At 44.0% G+C, this 13,891-nt stretch overlaps 1 protein-coding gene and 2 long non-coding RNA genes across 5 annotated transcripts in view; 1 reads left to right on the top strand and 2 right to left on the bottom strand.

Annotated features, from left to right (window-relative positions):
* On the bottom strand, window positions 1–7,521 carry LOC135330186 (uncharacterized). The gene is made up of 2 exons (XR_010392001.1): window positions 7,277–7,521; window positions 1–4,151 (listed from the first exon to the last, which is right to left on the bottom strand). It is a non-coding gene; the product is annotated as an uncharacterized LOC135330186 (long non-coding RNA).
* The window catches only part of SUSD2 (sushi domain containing 2), a 26,602-nt gene continuing 17,981 nt past the window's right edge, over window positions 5,271–13,891 (top strand). For all 3 annotated transcript variants that reach the window (XM_026111650.2, XM_026111651.2, XM_064521834.1), the window contains exons 1-8: window positions 5,271–5,405; window positions 7,764–7,968; window positions 9,382–9,533; window positions 10,043–10,210; window positions 10,459–10,633; window positions 11,406–11,607; window positions 12,854–12,939; window positions 13,543–13,811. In XM_026111650.2, the coding sequence (XP_025967435.1) occupies window positions 5,339–5,405; window positions 7,764–7,968; window positions 9,382–9,533; window positions 10,043–10,210; window positions 10,459–10,633; window positions 11,406–11,607; window positions 12,854–12,939; window positions 13,543–13,811 (1,324 nt within the window). In that variant the 5' untranslated portion in view covers window positions 5,271–5,338. The remainder of the gene's footprint in view (window positions 5,406–7,763; window positions 7,969–9,381; window positions 9,534–10,042; window positions 10,211–10,458; window positions 10,634–11,405; window positions 11,608–12,853; window positions 12,940–13,542; window positions 13,812–13,891) is intronic.
* The window catches only part of LOC112990123 (uncharacterized), a 24,479-nt gene continuing 22,188 nt past the window's right edge, over window positions 11,601–13,891 (bottom strand). The window contains exon 10 of the long non-coding RNA XR_010391999.1: window positions 11,601–12,149. This is a non-coding gene — a long non-coding RNA (uncharacterized LOC112990123). The remainder of the gene's footprint in view (window positions 12,150–13,891) is intronic.

Genomic DNA, 13,891 nt, shown 5'->3' on the forward strand with positions numbered 1-13,891 from the left:
CTGAGTCAAGGGGGAGACACAGATCACCCCCATCTTTATTAGAACATCTTTTATAAATTAATCTGTTATTATTAATAAAATCAAGCTGCTGTTACGTACTGTGAATAACTACTCACACAAAACAGGTCAGGTCAGGTTAGTGGGAGCTTTAGGACAAGGTATGGGGGCCCTTGGACAGGGCTTGGTGATATTTTGGGTCTTTGGGATTGCTGCAGTCCCATTGCAGGTGACAAGGAGGATCCCAGTGCAGCATGAGGCCAGGAGGAACCACATTAGCATCCAGGAATGATGATGCCAAGCAGATTGTGGGGCTGTCCAGTTCAGCCTCACTGTTTCTAATTGATTCTAATGACATCTGTGTTAACTGACAATAAAAGGTATTGAAGGGCTTCCTTGCTGCTGTTAGGATTTGGGGGGTGGTACTGTGGTTGTTTGAAGTTTTGGGACAGACTTGGGGGGGAGTTTCTGGAGTTGATGACAGTGTTGGGGCAGAGTTTGGAGGTTCTTGGGGGGCTTTGGGGCAGGATTTGTACATGGTTTAGGGGCTGGTTTGGGGAGGAGTTTTTGCAGGGCCCTCAGGGTGTGTGTTGGCGGGGGGGGGAGGATTTTGCAAGGAAGGTTTTCGGGGAGAAGTGGGGTGATTGCAGGCAGGGAGTCAGGGTAGGGGAGTTCTATGTCAGAGGAGAGCTGAATGCATATGGGTGCCGGTACTTTGGGTGCTGCATGTAGCTGCTGTGTTGCAGAAGGAGCCATGGGGGACCACAGAGGATGCATCAGGGTTGATGCTAATTTTAGGGACTCCATATCCCAAAGATCTTTGGGGGACCCCCATGTCACACAGTGGTGGCCACGGCAGGCAGAAGACATCCTGATGCCCACGGCCATTGAAGGGATGTGCTCACCTCACTGAAGCCCCTGGGCCAGGCAGTCCCGACGTCATCCGCTGCTGCCGAAGGCAAACTCCCACCCAGGTGGCCGTCATGCTGCTCCTGAGCATCGTGCATGCACCAGCCCCGAGCGGAGCAGGAGCAGGGCAGAGAAGTGGCTCCCGAGCACTGCACAAGCCACTCGCAGAATGGGGCGAAGCACCTCCTGAGCCACACAGATGTGGTAGCAGAGAATGGAGCGGGGACGGAGCTGGATCTCGCGCACAGTGCATGTGACCAAGAGTCCAAAAGTGCCTTTCCACTCGGAAAACAGCCTGTTATAATGAAAACACCTAAAAGGTTGCAGACATACTAGCATGATTAGTTTCTCCATCTGCACAGCAAGGGCTCTCGGGCTCAGCAGTGTCACTGGAATAAACTGGTTTTGTGGCCAGGCACATAGTGATTTTTCAGGAGAACAGTGTAACTGTGCATCATAGGTGGCCTTGCTCAAACCACCAACCTCTTTTCTTCCCTACATGCCTCTTTTCCTCTCTCCATCCTTCTGTCTGCCTCTCCATCCTGCTTTTCCTGACCTCATCCCTCTTTTCCACTCTGCACCTCTCTTCTGCTTTCCATCCCCCTTTCCCTCTCTCCATCCTTCTGTCTCACTCTCCGTCTGAGTCGCTGTCCCTCCTTTCCTGTCTCCATCCCTCTGTCCAACTCTCCATCCCTCTTCCTTCTGACTCCATCCCTCCTGCAGTCAGACCTGGAGGGACATCCCATTGGGAGGCACTGGAGCCAGTGGGCCTGTCAGATCTGGTGGGGGGAGGTGTCTCCGTGATGTGTGGGGGTTTCTTTGTGGGTAATAAAGTTGCTGTGTGTCCTAATGTCCTTTGTGCCTCAGTCAGAGGTGCAGCAGCGCAGGGAGCCATGTTAAAGGCACTTCTCCCTCTGAGACGGCCCCTCTGCTGTCTTCATGAGGGCAGCCGTGAGCACAGGATGGTTTTAAACATTTGCCTGAGTCCCTTTTAATGGCCGAACTACTACGAGGCTTCATCCTGCAGAGGGACTTCTTACAGGTACTGCGGAAGGCCAGCAAAGGGCATGGGCTGGGAGACAATGAATGGCCAATGGAGGGCTCTGTCAGGGGACCAGAAGGCTAACAGAGGCGCTCCCCACATGCACAACCTTTGACATAAGCAGGAACCAGCAACAGTAAGTAGAGCCCGTGGTGTCTGCCACTGTGCCCCAAACCTTCGCTGCTGTAAGTGCTTTGATATGATGTAAACAATCCACATCTCGATCTGTAGATGTGGTCTGATGTCCCAACCACCAGAGCTCCACTGCCTCTCCTGCCTGTAGCTGCTCATCCTTGCTTGATCTGCTTGCATGACCTTCTACTACTTGTTCTGCCCAGTCAGGACACCTGAGACAGCAAGGAGAACAATACTCGGATGTTCTTTATTCTAGAACGTACCTCACGATGTAGCTTTTCTTGCTCTTACTTTTGGCACAGGATATTGCAGGGAGCCATGATTGCTCTGGCACTGCTGCAAACCAAATTACAAAGGTCACACGTGCAGCAGAGGAAAAAACAGCCACACTTCTGCCCAGGAGTTCCATTAAGCTCAGGCCCGAGCCTTTAAACCTTGCCTGAGCCATATTACAGGTGTAGCTATCTCCAGTTCTGCCTCTGGCCTTACCTCCTGGCTGGATCTCAGACCTATGTTGTAGGTAGCTTGTTTCCTGGATGGACCCCTCAGCTGTACATTGTAGCTTGTCTCCAGTCTTATCTCTGGTCCATTTCCTTTTGTTCCTGGCTGGACTTCTTGAGCAATCCTGGACCTGGTTCATCTTGTTTTCAGGGCCCTGTTCTGCCTGCCGTATTGAAATGCTGTGGGACTGCATCCTGTTTGGTAAGGGCATTGCTTGTTTAGGAGTCACCCTCAGCTCTGAGTTCCTCTTCCCTTTAAAAACAGCCCTTGCTGCTCCCTGACACAAAGCACCCCAATACTTAAAGTGAAGATCTGTTCTAGTTTTTAGTCTGCAAAACCCTTCCAAAACAGCCCACATAGAGAGGAGACACACACACACACACACACACACACACACACCCCTCTTCTTCAGGCAGCTGCCACCAGGGAAAGAGTCCCTCTTTGTCTGTCCCTGTTCTCCTTCCTGCTAGGAATGAAAAATGTTCAGGTTTTTCTCTGTATAGTAAGCCATTGCATGTGATCCCAGCTGACCTTATCTGGCCTCAGAATGCAGTGTCCCTTTCTATCAGATGGGTCTAAGATAGTCACTGATCCTCGCCATATCCTGCTCTCCTTTGTGATGCCATGTCCTGACCAAGGAGCCCTCATTCCGGCAGTTGTCTTTCCCATCATGCCGCTATAAGGCAAGGCTTAAACCTGCCTTGACTGAAAATCTGCAGAACCGGTTGCCAGGAAGTCTGCCTTTTTGCTGTGGCTGTGCAGGGCTGTTACTGCTACCCATTGTGCTGCTGCATCTCAGGACCTGGGTGTAGTGGCACGGCCACCACCAGGTCCAGCACAAGTATGAGGTCTTTTCCACCTGTCATGGACCTAGAAGTCTCTGTCTCTGCTTGGGGCTGGTGCAGATGCTGCCATGTCTGTGAAGGCATTGCTGTGTGGGAGCAGGCTGCTCCACAGAGCCCGGGGTAGCTCTGGAGACCCCAGAGAAGCTCCAGAGATCATAGGAACAATCCAGAGATGTTATAACTGCCTCGGAGTTACTGAAGAAGCCACAGGGATAATGAGAGAAGTCACAGACACCTTGAAACAGACCCACAGAACCCATCATAACCCTGGAGACCCCAAAACTGGTGACCTGGAATCAGAGTGAACACAAGGAAGATCCAGAGATGAGTTAGGATCCCTGATAGTGTCGTTTCCAACTTAGCAGAGCAACCTGAGGAGCTCTCTCCTAGTTCATCAGATGGTTGATGAATTTTTTTCTTGGGCTAAAGCAGCTCTAGTCATGCTCACATCCTGGTGTATGCTGCGATTCTTGTAGCCTCTGTGCTGCTGCCCCATGGCAGGAGGGAGACTGCCTCTTGGGCACGCACCTCTATCCTCTGTGCAGGCGCAGGAAGCAGGATGCTTGCTACAGCAATGAAGCATAGTATGAGGCACTTGCTCCTGTTCTCAGTTGCCCTTCCTTCCAGTAGGGAAGACGCATGTATGTGAAGGACTTCCAAGTGGCAAGGTGCCTGTTCAGAGCCTCCAGCTTCTTTAAGGAGTCCGATACAGAGCAGCACTTCTGCAAACAACAAACAAGGGGAGGTGGAGACAGAGAGCACCCAAGCCCCTAAAGCACCACAGGTAGCTGTTATGTTTCCTTTTCACCCAACCCAGACCTAGCCGTTTGTGACCTTTACTTGAAGAGGTGCAACATGGCCTACAGCTGCCTTCCCTGTATCAGAAGGAATGTGAATCAGAAGTCCAAGTTTTGTCATTTTTCCCTAACTTTAGCTCTGACTTATCTTGTATTCCAGTAATGGATGCACGCTATTCTAGCTCCCACCTTCCCAGCGAAGTGCAAGGTGTAAGTGACTATGACTACAAAGAACACCCCTGTACTTAGCTGCAACTCTCTTGCTGCACCAAGCAGCAACCACACTTTCCAATCAAAATTACATATTTCAGCATAAACCGTGCTAATGGTAGGCTGCTTTGACCCCACTGTAGACCTTCTTTCAATTCACATGCAACAAACCTCAGTTAATCCTGTGAAAATCTCCACTGCACAGAGTCAATGAAAGAATTGCTCCCAAAGCTCCTTTCCCACTGTCAGGACAAACAGTTATACAGTAACGTCTACAGCACCAGCGCTGCAATATTTATTTGAATGTTCTTGTACTTCTGTCAAAAGGCTTCTATGGTTAATTTCTCTACAAGCATACTGCCATTTTCAATTACAGCTTCCTCAGAACATTTTTTTACTTCTCTCATTTACAACCCTCTCCTGGCACACCTTATGCAGTAAACATGTGCTTTCTCAGTGTCTCAGTATCTCCTGAACAAATCTGTACTGTCAGCATCTACTCTTTATGGCTCCCCTTATCAATAGCAGTTGTCATTCTCTCCGACAACATTAAAACATATACCTTGTGCCACTGACCCCATGGTCCTGACCTTTGGAGCAGAAATGCTTGCAAAAACAACATACATTTCCTTGCTTTTCAGAAAAAGTAACTATTAAAGTAATATAGAGTAGTTGTACTGACCAGCGTTTTTTTCATCTTTTCCTGTTTACACTTTTTCTAGATCAGAGATGAACTCTGAAAAGGAGCATCTCCTTCAGTTTGTTTTGCTTCAGTAGCTTACAACAAACCTTTGAACACTGAGAATCTTGATCATTTCTGGGCACGTGTGTCTATAAAAGGCTTTTCCCTGACAGGCACAAAGTCGATTACAATCACCCATCTTGAATCATCTGGACAAGTCATGAAATTCATTGGCATAGCTGTGTCTTTCTTCATTCCCGTCTCCCTTGCTGCCCTTTGGAATACAGGTGAGTGACTTTCAACAACTTTTCTGCTTTAAACTACAACTCTTTTTCACTTCTGAACCTCAGAATGCACACTTCAGTAGTAAATTACCAATACCATTTGTACAAGCTAAAGGAAAGGCACACAAGCTAGCTCTTATCCCTACTTTGCAATTTTCAACCCCTTCCTCCTGTCCATTTCCAGTAGGGCAGTGGATCTCTTCTGTAAGTAAAGAGACAATCTGTGGAACGTGGTAACTATTTGTAAGGACCTAGATCAACTCTCTAGTTCCCTATATTGAACAGGCATTACTAACTCCATCACAGAAAGGTTCTCTGGCGGAAAATGAAGGCTGACCTTTATTTCTGACCCACTACCATTCCTGTTCCTCCTGCCCCACACTCCCATATTATCCCAGCATGAAGGAGCTAGGCCAGCAGAGAGAAATATTTTACTACTTTTTCCTTTTCTTGCTCTCTCCACTCTGCCAAGAAAACCAAACAACCCTCCACGCCCCCTCCCCAAACACAAAACAAAACTCAGGTATTTTCTTCTCCTTTGGACTGAAGCTGACATGCCTGGAACGGGAAGCAATGCTCTTTAGCCCCATCAGAGGGTGACCATAAACCATAAATTCTTTTTCCTCTCCTAGTCTCGTTTATACATTGTTAATGACCTTTAAAGGAGTAACTGAATCCAGTTGGCTTTGGAGCCCAGTAGATTTCTCCTGTCTGATTGACTACAGCTAGATCTGGTGAACCCTCAGATTCAGGAAGTTCCTCCTGTCTCAGTCCCATGGATGTGGCTGCTGTTGTTCCTGTTTGTAGACCCAGCTAGTACTGAGGCTGAGCCCTGGTTCCAAAGAGGCAGGTACACACACCACACACATCGCATTAACACAGCCAGACACAGACTAACACAGAACAGTGCCTTTGCTGGCACCCACATAAACACAGACAGCTCTCGCATAAACATGCACACAGTCCAATTCTGTTCCTCCTTTCCAGCTGATCAGGATGGAAAGTCACTAGCAAGAACACATATACACCCTCTCCCTCCAGATTCACAGATCCCTTGCATACTAGCATGAGCTTTAAATCCATCTGATATCCATGCCCAGATCCCAAATCCCCTAGACAGTCAACAGTTGAGACCTTGGGTCTTTTCCGGTGCGGATCGCTTTCTACTTGCTGACTAGTCCAGCATTACACATGCACACACAGAACAGAGACTGCGATCACACAGAAGATAGGAATGGGATTTAAAAAAAGATTGTGGTGACCAAGTGCAGGACTCAGTCAGACAAGCATATTGACCAGCAGTTTGTTTACGTGTGACTAGCTTCTTTTACCTTCTTCTTCTCTCTAATTTTTCTATACTTGTTCTTCCCCACCAGCTTTGACCTCTCCTTGTCTCTTCCCTTGTGTCCTCCTAAATAAACAACCCTTCCCTAATTACTTTTTCCTCATTGGTCCCAGTTTTGCCACATCTGATCTAAATTTGGTATTCCTGCTACTGTTACCTAGGTCATCTCAGCCTAACGTGGTATTATTGATATGGTTACCCCGCGGTGTTGGCCTTGCAAGATTCCAGTGCCCAAAAGGTCCTCAATACTCCCTTCCAATTACGAGTGAAGCTTGGTCATCTCCCATTTAACTCCCCCTTAATCATCTGTGAAATCCAGCCATTCCTCACAGCGCTATCTGTAACTTCTGTCAGCTTCTCACCGTATTGTCTGCTGCGTTCAGCAATTTTTCATGCCACGTCCAGCATTTTTTCACGTTCTGTTCAGCTAGCTAAACCTCAGGCCAGGGACTCTCTGTCTGCATACCTCAACACTACATTTTTAAGTTTAGACTCAGACAAAATACACAACAGAAATAAATGTTAGTACCTTTTCGTAATCTGATGTTGGAAGACACCGTCATTAATGTTAGCTTTCCATTCACCGAAGAGTTCTAGCCTTCCATTCTCATTGATTCCTGTGCAGTCTTGACAGAGATGGGATCCCATTCTGGTCTGCTGCCTAAGAGCTACTGTTACTAATAAATACGGTTAATGATACTCACCAAAGGACTACTCTGGAGATTTATGATTCTCCTTGTACTAGGTGTAAAAACCCCATGGAGCTGCTGGCATTATATATCATTTAGGAGGTAAATAAATGTATTTCTCTATTCAAAACAGAGCCACTTTAATACACAGGAGATTATACCCGTCATCTAAATACATTCCCAATCTAATGTCCATCTAATATAAACATCATACTTCACTTATTTACAATAGTTCTTTAGACATTGTTTTTCTGTTTCAGAAACCATTTAGAGGAGATCAGTAACATTCCTAAGTCTTTTTCTTCCCTTACTTTCTTTTTTAACAAGGAATTCCAGATTCTTGCTCACACCGATGCGGGGAGCTACTCAGTACCTGTTCTTGCCAAGTGACATGCCAGTCCTTGAGGATTTGCTGTCCTGATTATAAAGAATTTTGCCTTCACATTTCTCCGTACTCAGGATCCCTGATGGGAGGCAAAGACTTTGAGATTGAAAATACAGCTTTTAATACCTCTTCTGAGCTGAGATGCAGGTGGGCCATGATTTAATATTCCTATATCAAAGAGAGATGAGCCTTTGTAATCTCACTGAGAATTTCCAACAGTAGGTTATTACCACAAAATAAGACTTGTCTGTACAGGAATGAAAGCGTATAAAGTTGTCAGAATTCTTCTGACTCCTCAGACATGCAAAGACTCTGTTAACCCTCACGAATACATCGCGTATGTGTTTGTACACAGGAGCATTTATTTTAGTTAGAGTCATTCCATGATACAATCATTGCCTTGTTAGTCCTTCCCTTAACATATCACAACCGTGGCTTTTCTAAAAGGGATTTCTTTCAGGGCTTGTTCAGGATTGTTAATATTTTTTTTAGCATGCCTTTTCTGGAAAAAGAAATACTAATTTCTCAAACTGAAACAGAACTCCAGCAAAGAGAAAGAAATCCAGGTAGGACACCTTATTTTTGGCCTGTAAGACAAAGCCTTAGATCCTAAGTATATGTAATTCTATAAACCTTATGCACGTGATATGCAAGATATAGTGCATTTTTCTGGTGCCAATGTCCCAACATTTTTTCCACCAATGGCTCTAAGTAAAATTTTTGAATTTTTACCATCCGGATAGCAGCACCTGAAATAATTTTAGTCTCACATCAGGAAAACTGATAACTTTTTTACCACAGACCTTTGGAAAACACAGGAGTTCATTCTTTAAAATACAACTGCATACTGTGAATTACCTGCACAGTTGCTTTATCATAGCCAATACAAACTTCAGTGCAGACAAGCAAAGATACTACTTAGCGGCAGGCCTCAAACTTCCTATGATACATGGAGTAGCAATACAGTCACCACACATCTGTTATCTAGGAGAGTTCTAGGTAGGATTACACTTCAGGATACTGGGCAAGAACCCTAATTACAAGCAGGTGGTTAAATTAGAAGTAATAAGTTCTCGGTTAATCTTTGCAACAGAAATTCTACAATGGTGTTAAATGACCTTCACTGCATTCATAGGTTTTGCTAGGCAAAAAATAAAAATAAAAAAAAAATCAGAAATCTATCTGTGACACTTACGTATTGCTGTCATTGTTAGCCACCCTGTAATCCTGTAACATTAACAACGCTCTTGTCTTACTGCTCTCCCTTCTGTTGTTCGTTACTAGTTTATCACACGCCCTTCCCCCAGTAATTAAATAGTGAATCTAAGGCTTGCAGCTTGCTGTGTATTTGTGCAGCGCGCAGCAGAATCACACTGCTGTAATATAACCACAAAGTACACATGAGCTTTTCAAGTTTATATTCACTGCTACCAGGCAAAACAACCATGGGGCTTCCAATGATCTACACCTGACACAAGATTGCTTAATGAAACACAGCTGAGGTGTTCAGAATGTTTTGTCTCTCAGTAGCACACTGAAAAATGTTTTCAATATTAACAGGTTCAAGCAGGAAATTGAAACCAGTGGCTATGTTGCTAAGGATGGAAAAGCCCACTGCATCTCCCCGTTACTGTATGAGACTGGGTTTGTCCCCTTCGAAGTTTCCACAGATGGTGGGCTGACGTTTCCGTACTCTGGAACCTGGTTATCAGGTTACTTAATTAAATTTACAGTATCCCTCTTGTTTTCGTATTCTTGCTCCATGGACACATTATGTAAGCCTTCCCTTTTAATCACTTCTCTTCTTCCTAAATGGGCTGTTTGACCTCAGAAAAGTCATTCTTGCTCCCCTCATGGTAATTCGTGTTTTGAGAGATGAGCTTTCACAGCAGTCTAGTTCTGCAGCTATTTAGCACCAATAGCATTAAGTCATAAAAATTCATGGTCGAAAGTAAGATTGACCAAAACAGTGCCCTTTTAGAAGCTACTTCTATCAGAAAATTGCTGCATCCTAATGTTGAAATCTAAGGACTACACACATTAGTCAAGGTTCCACATTCTCTCAGCTTCAGCTGAGATATAACTGTTATTATATCATGCATGCTGTTAGGAAGCATGCGCAGGGGAAATACTGCTAAATCTTGTGCTATAGTGGCACCTTTTTAGGGCCATGCAAAGCAAAAAATGTCATTAATCCTTCTTTTTCTCTTCTGTAATGCAGTACATCACAGCAAAGTTTCAGATGGAGAAAAATCTGTGCTGGTAAATGCGACAAAATGGCAATATTATGGCACCCCCAACACTGACGGAAACTTAACTCTCACCTGGACACAACAGGTGCTTCCAGCAACCCATATCAATATAGAAGTCTGGGGATACGAGGAAATAGGTAAAGTGACACTCTGCCTATCTGCACATAAGCAGCCATCATCTTGTGTTAACTTTTGTGCAGAGCTCTGTGCAGCATGATACTACCACTTTCATTGAAGTCTGACGAAAGGATATGCAAGTATAAATAACTCATGTCTAGAATATCTTTTTCCTCTTCATTTCCGTATAGTTGGAGACAGCCACTTGCCATAGTGTAGGTAACTCCTTTTCCAGCATCCAAAAGCATTTTCTTCCTTTATGTGACAGGTGACAGTTACTCAGACAACTGGCTGGCCGAATGGAAATATCTTTATACTTTGGCCAGAGAAACACCCAATACTGGGACATTTTCTTTCACACCTGTACCTGCTAAAGGAAATTACAGTACTTGGGACTTTGGAATTCTGAGAATTACACCCAGCAGCTATTCTGATGGGCAGAGGCAAGTACTTCCTGACATTCATGTATCACAGATACCTTACTATTGCTTCCTATATTAAAGCTGCCACCTCCTTCAAAGTTTAAAAATGGGGCTCAAGCTCTATTCTGTAAAGAAAAAAACTAGCATATCCTCTTCAAAAACTACACCACTTACATTTTTGGGCATAGACCGTATCTAAAGAAAAACACACAATTACCAATGCTAATGAGCACAAGATAAAAATTAGTTGCAAACACAGTATTGAAGATATCTAATGGGAGATACCAGAGTGCTGTGTCTGCTCTAGGTATGTTTTCTTGATTTTCTTCTTTCTAGTAAGAGTAATCTCTCTTAGGCTTAGTGTCACTTTGTTTCTGCAAAATTTTATTTTATTTTTTGTTAACAGCAACAATTTGTTTTCTTTGCATTACTGGAAATTTTAGCTTGTATATGCATCTCCATAATATTCTGCTTGTTGTTTTTGAAATGGCATCATGATCAAGTACAAGTGCTAAAATATATTTCAGATTATTGCATACTTACTGCATGCATCATGTCACCTTTTAAATTAGAAAAATTCCAGAGTGCTATAACTTTTTGCAGGAAAAAGAAAACAGTGACCTTTGTAGTCAAAGAAAAATTTCAGGTTGTAAGATTCCTCATAATTACAGTTAGTGGTTAAGACCCAGAATTACTGTAAAAATAATGCTTCCCCAGCCATCTGATAAACTTTTCATTTTGCTCTTCTTTTCTTTTTTTTTTCCCTAACACCCCCCCCACCCCGGTCCCCCAGCAACATTCCATCAGTCTGGAGCTCAGAGCATGCATTGGCTTGGCACCTTGGGGAAGACTTCAGAAATGACCCAACTGCATGGGCAACTGCTAAATGCCTAGAATGGGACAGGAAGGAGGAGAAGCTTCCAAACTTCCTTGAAGAAATTATAGATTGCCCTTGCACCTTGGCACAGGCGAGGGCTGACACTGGCAGGTTCCATGTAAGTTAGTAAATAGAACAGTCTGTTTTATTATGGTTCCAAGTAGGAGTTTAGGGACTCTTGTACTTCCCCACTCCCCACACACCCCTGTTCCCTCTAAAATTCAATATACAGAAATACAAATATATTTAAATTTGCATAAGTAGCATGTCAAATGGCAGAGGCAAATAGAGCTTATCAGGGCAGTATGAATAAAAAAGTGCCTGTAGGACACCCAGCTGAAACCATCTTCAAACAGGGAATTAAGACAGTGATTCAACAGACGGATAAAAAAACACTCAGGGAGGGCACAGTAAGCCCTATGGAGCTGGGAGCAGGGATGATTTCGGCAATGTCCTACAAGTTGGCAGTCTGTGTCTGTAGTCAATATCCTAGTACGTTCCCATGCCAAAAGAACTAGACTGCATTTCCTTCTGGTGTACCATAATTTGCTGCAAGCCCTTCCATTTTTTTCTGGAGTTTTGGTCCATAGTCTGTAATCCACTATTTCTGATCCTCTGCTTCCTTCTGCCTTCCTTCTCTGCTCAGCTGTTAAGAAGGAACTTATACACACAAAGAAATCAATTGCCATTTATTTTACATTTTCAGACTTACAACATGCACTTGAGGATGAGACAGTGTGATTTTATCTCCTATTTATGATACCGAATGATGACAGTGTATTTATGCATATTGAAAATAAACATGTTAGATATTTTTTGTTACCATCCTTTCCCGGTTATGAAGCTCCAAACACAATGTGCATTTTAAATGATACACACAAAAACATATAAAGAGAAAAGATTAAATCTACTGCCTCTGTCTAAATACATAAGATAAAAAAATAAGCTTAGTTTGACATGATCTGTGTTATGCTTACAGTTGAATTCCCCATTTACCTCCATCTATTCTTCAAGGTCTGCTGTAATAGTCTGCAAAATACTGAGGTTAGACTAACGTGTCTCTACTTGCTCCAGTCACTTCAGTATTAAATTCACTATTTTTCCTATACCATGCTACACAACTATCCAGTAAAAAGGACCATTACTGAATTTGCAGTCTTGGTATTTCAGATGTTCTTCCAGATCAAACTGATGGAAAAATCATGCTGACAGCATAGGGGTCAAAATATGAGGCAAAGAGCAAAGCCACAACCAGGTAATTTAGACTATCCACATACCTCAGAGACAAAGCGGAGGAAAGAGGACATAAAAACAGAAAAGACAAAATGAGAACTCTATTAAGTGTGAGCATTGATCTTTTTCAGACCGATTATGGCTGCGACATTGAAAAGGGCAGCGTGTGTACTTATCACCCCGGGGCTGTGCATTGTGTGAGGGCCATTCAAGCCAGGTAAAGAAAATTTTTTAAAAAAAAGCATTTTTTAATGATTTGTTCCACTTGAGATGATAACATCACCAGAGAGGTCACAGAGGTCTCCAGACTCTCAACTCTCAGGTGCATAGCAACTATCGTTTCCCTCTTATTTGCTTATTAGCCCTCATTGCTGAGATGAAATTAAGGCTTTAGACTTACTAAACAAGTAATTGCACCGTGTTAAAACTCAGTACACCTAAACAAGCACTGATGCCTAAAAGAGATTCGATTTGGCCTAATTAAGCCTTTCTTGTATTGGTCTGCTTTAGTTCAACAAGTTAGTCTTTGCACTCGTCCTGTTAGAACAGTTTTAAACAATGCAATGTTCCTGTAGTTATAAGGCCTACAAAACTTCTTACTGCCTTGGTTATAGCCCCCTCCCTCCCACACCCTCATATAGTCTATCTTACAAGAATGGGAAAAAAAAAAATCTAAGAAGTGTAATTTCCAGATATCATATAGAGTTTGCTAACCAAAACATTTAGCTACATCCATAAAAAAGCAATAGGTGAACTCCAAACACAAATGGACTTCACAGAGCTGAACAGTGACTTTCTTCTCACTGTGTTTCTCAATCAGTCCCCACTACGCGGCTGGGCAGCAGTGTTGCTATGACTCTACGGGGACCCAAATCCTCACGCAGGACTCCACGGGAGGCAGCACACCTGATCGAGGCCATGACTGGGGTTCACCACCCTTCCTGAAGCCTCCCCGGATACCTGGATTTTCCCACTGGCTTTATGATGTCATCAGCTTCTATTACTGCTGCCTGTGGTCTGATAATTGTGCGTTCTACATGAAACACCGGCCCTCGAGCGACTGCAGGACGTACCGCCCGCCTCGAGCTGGTGAGGGCCTCACAATTCCATTGTGGAGTACAGCCATTTTATACAGGTTTGGTTTTGGTATGTTGCGTATTCTCAACTGA

This window comes from Dromaius novaehollandiae, chromosome 17, assembly GCF_036370855.1.
Source record: "Dromaius novaehollandiae isolate bDroNov1 chromosome 17, bDroNov1.hap1, whole genome shotgun sequence".
In the NCBI taxonomy this organism is placed as follows: Eukaryota; Metazoa; Chordata; class Aves; order Casuariiformes; family Dromaiidae; genus Dromaius; species Dromaius novaehollandiae.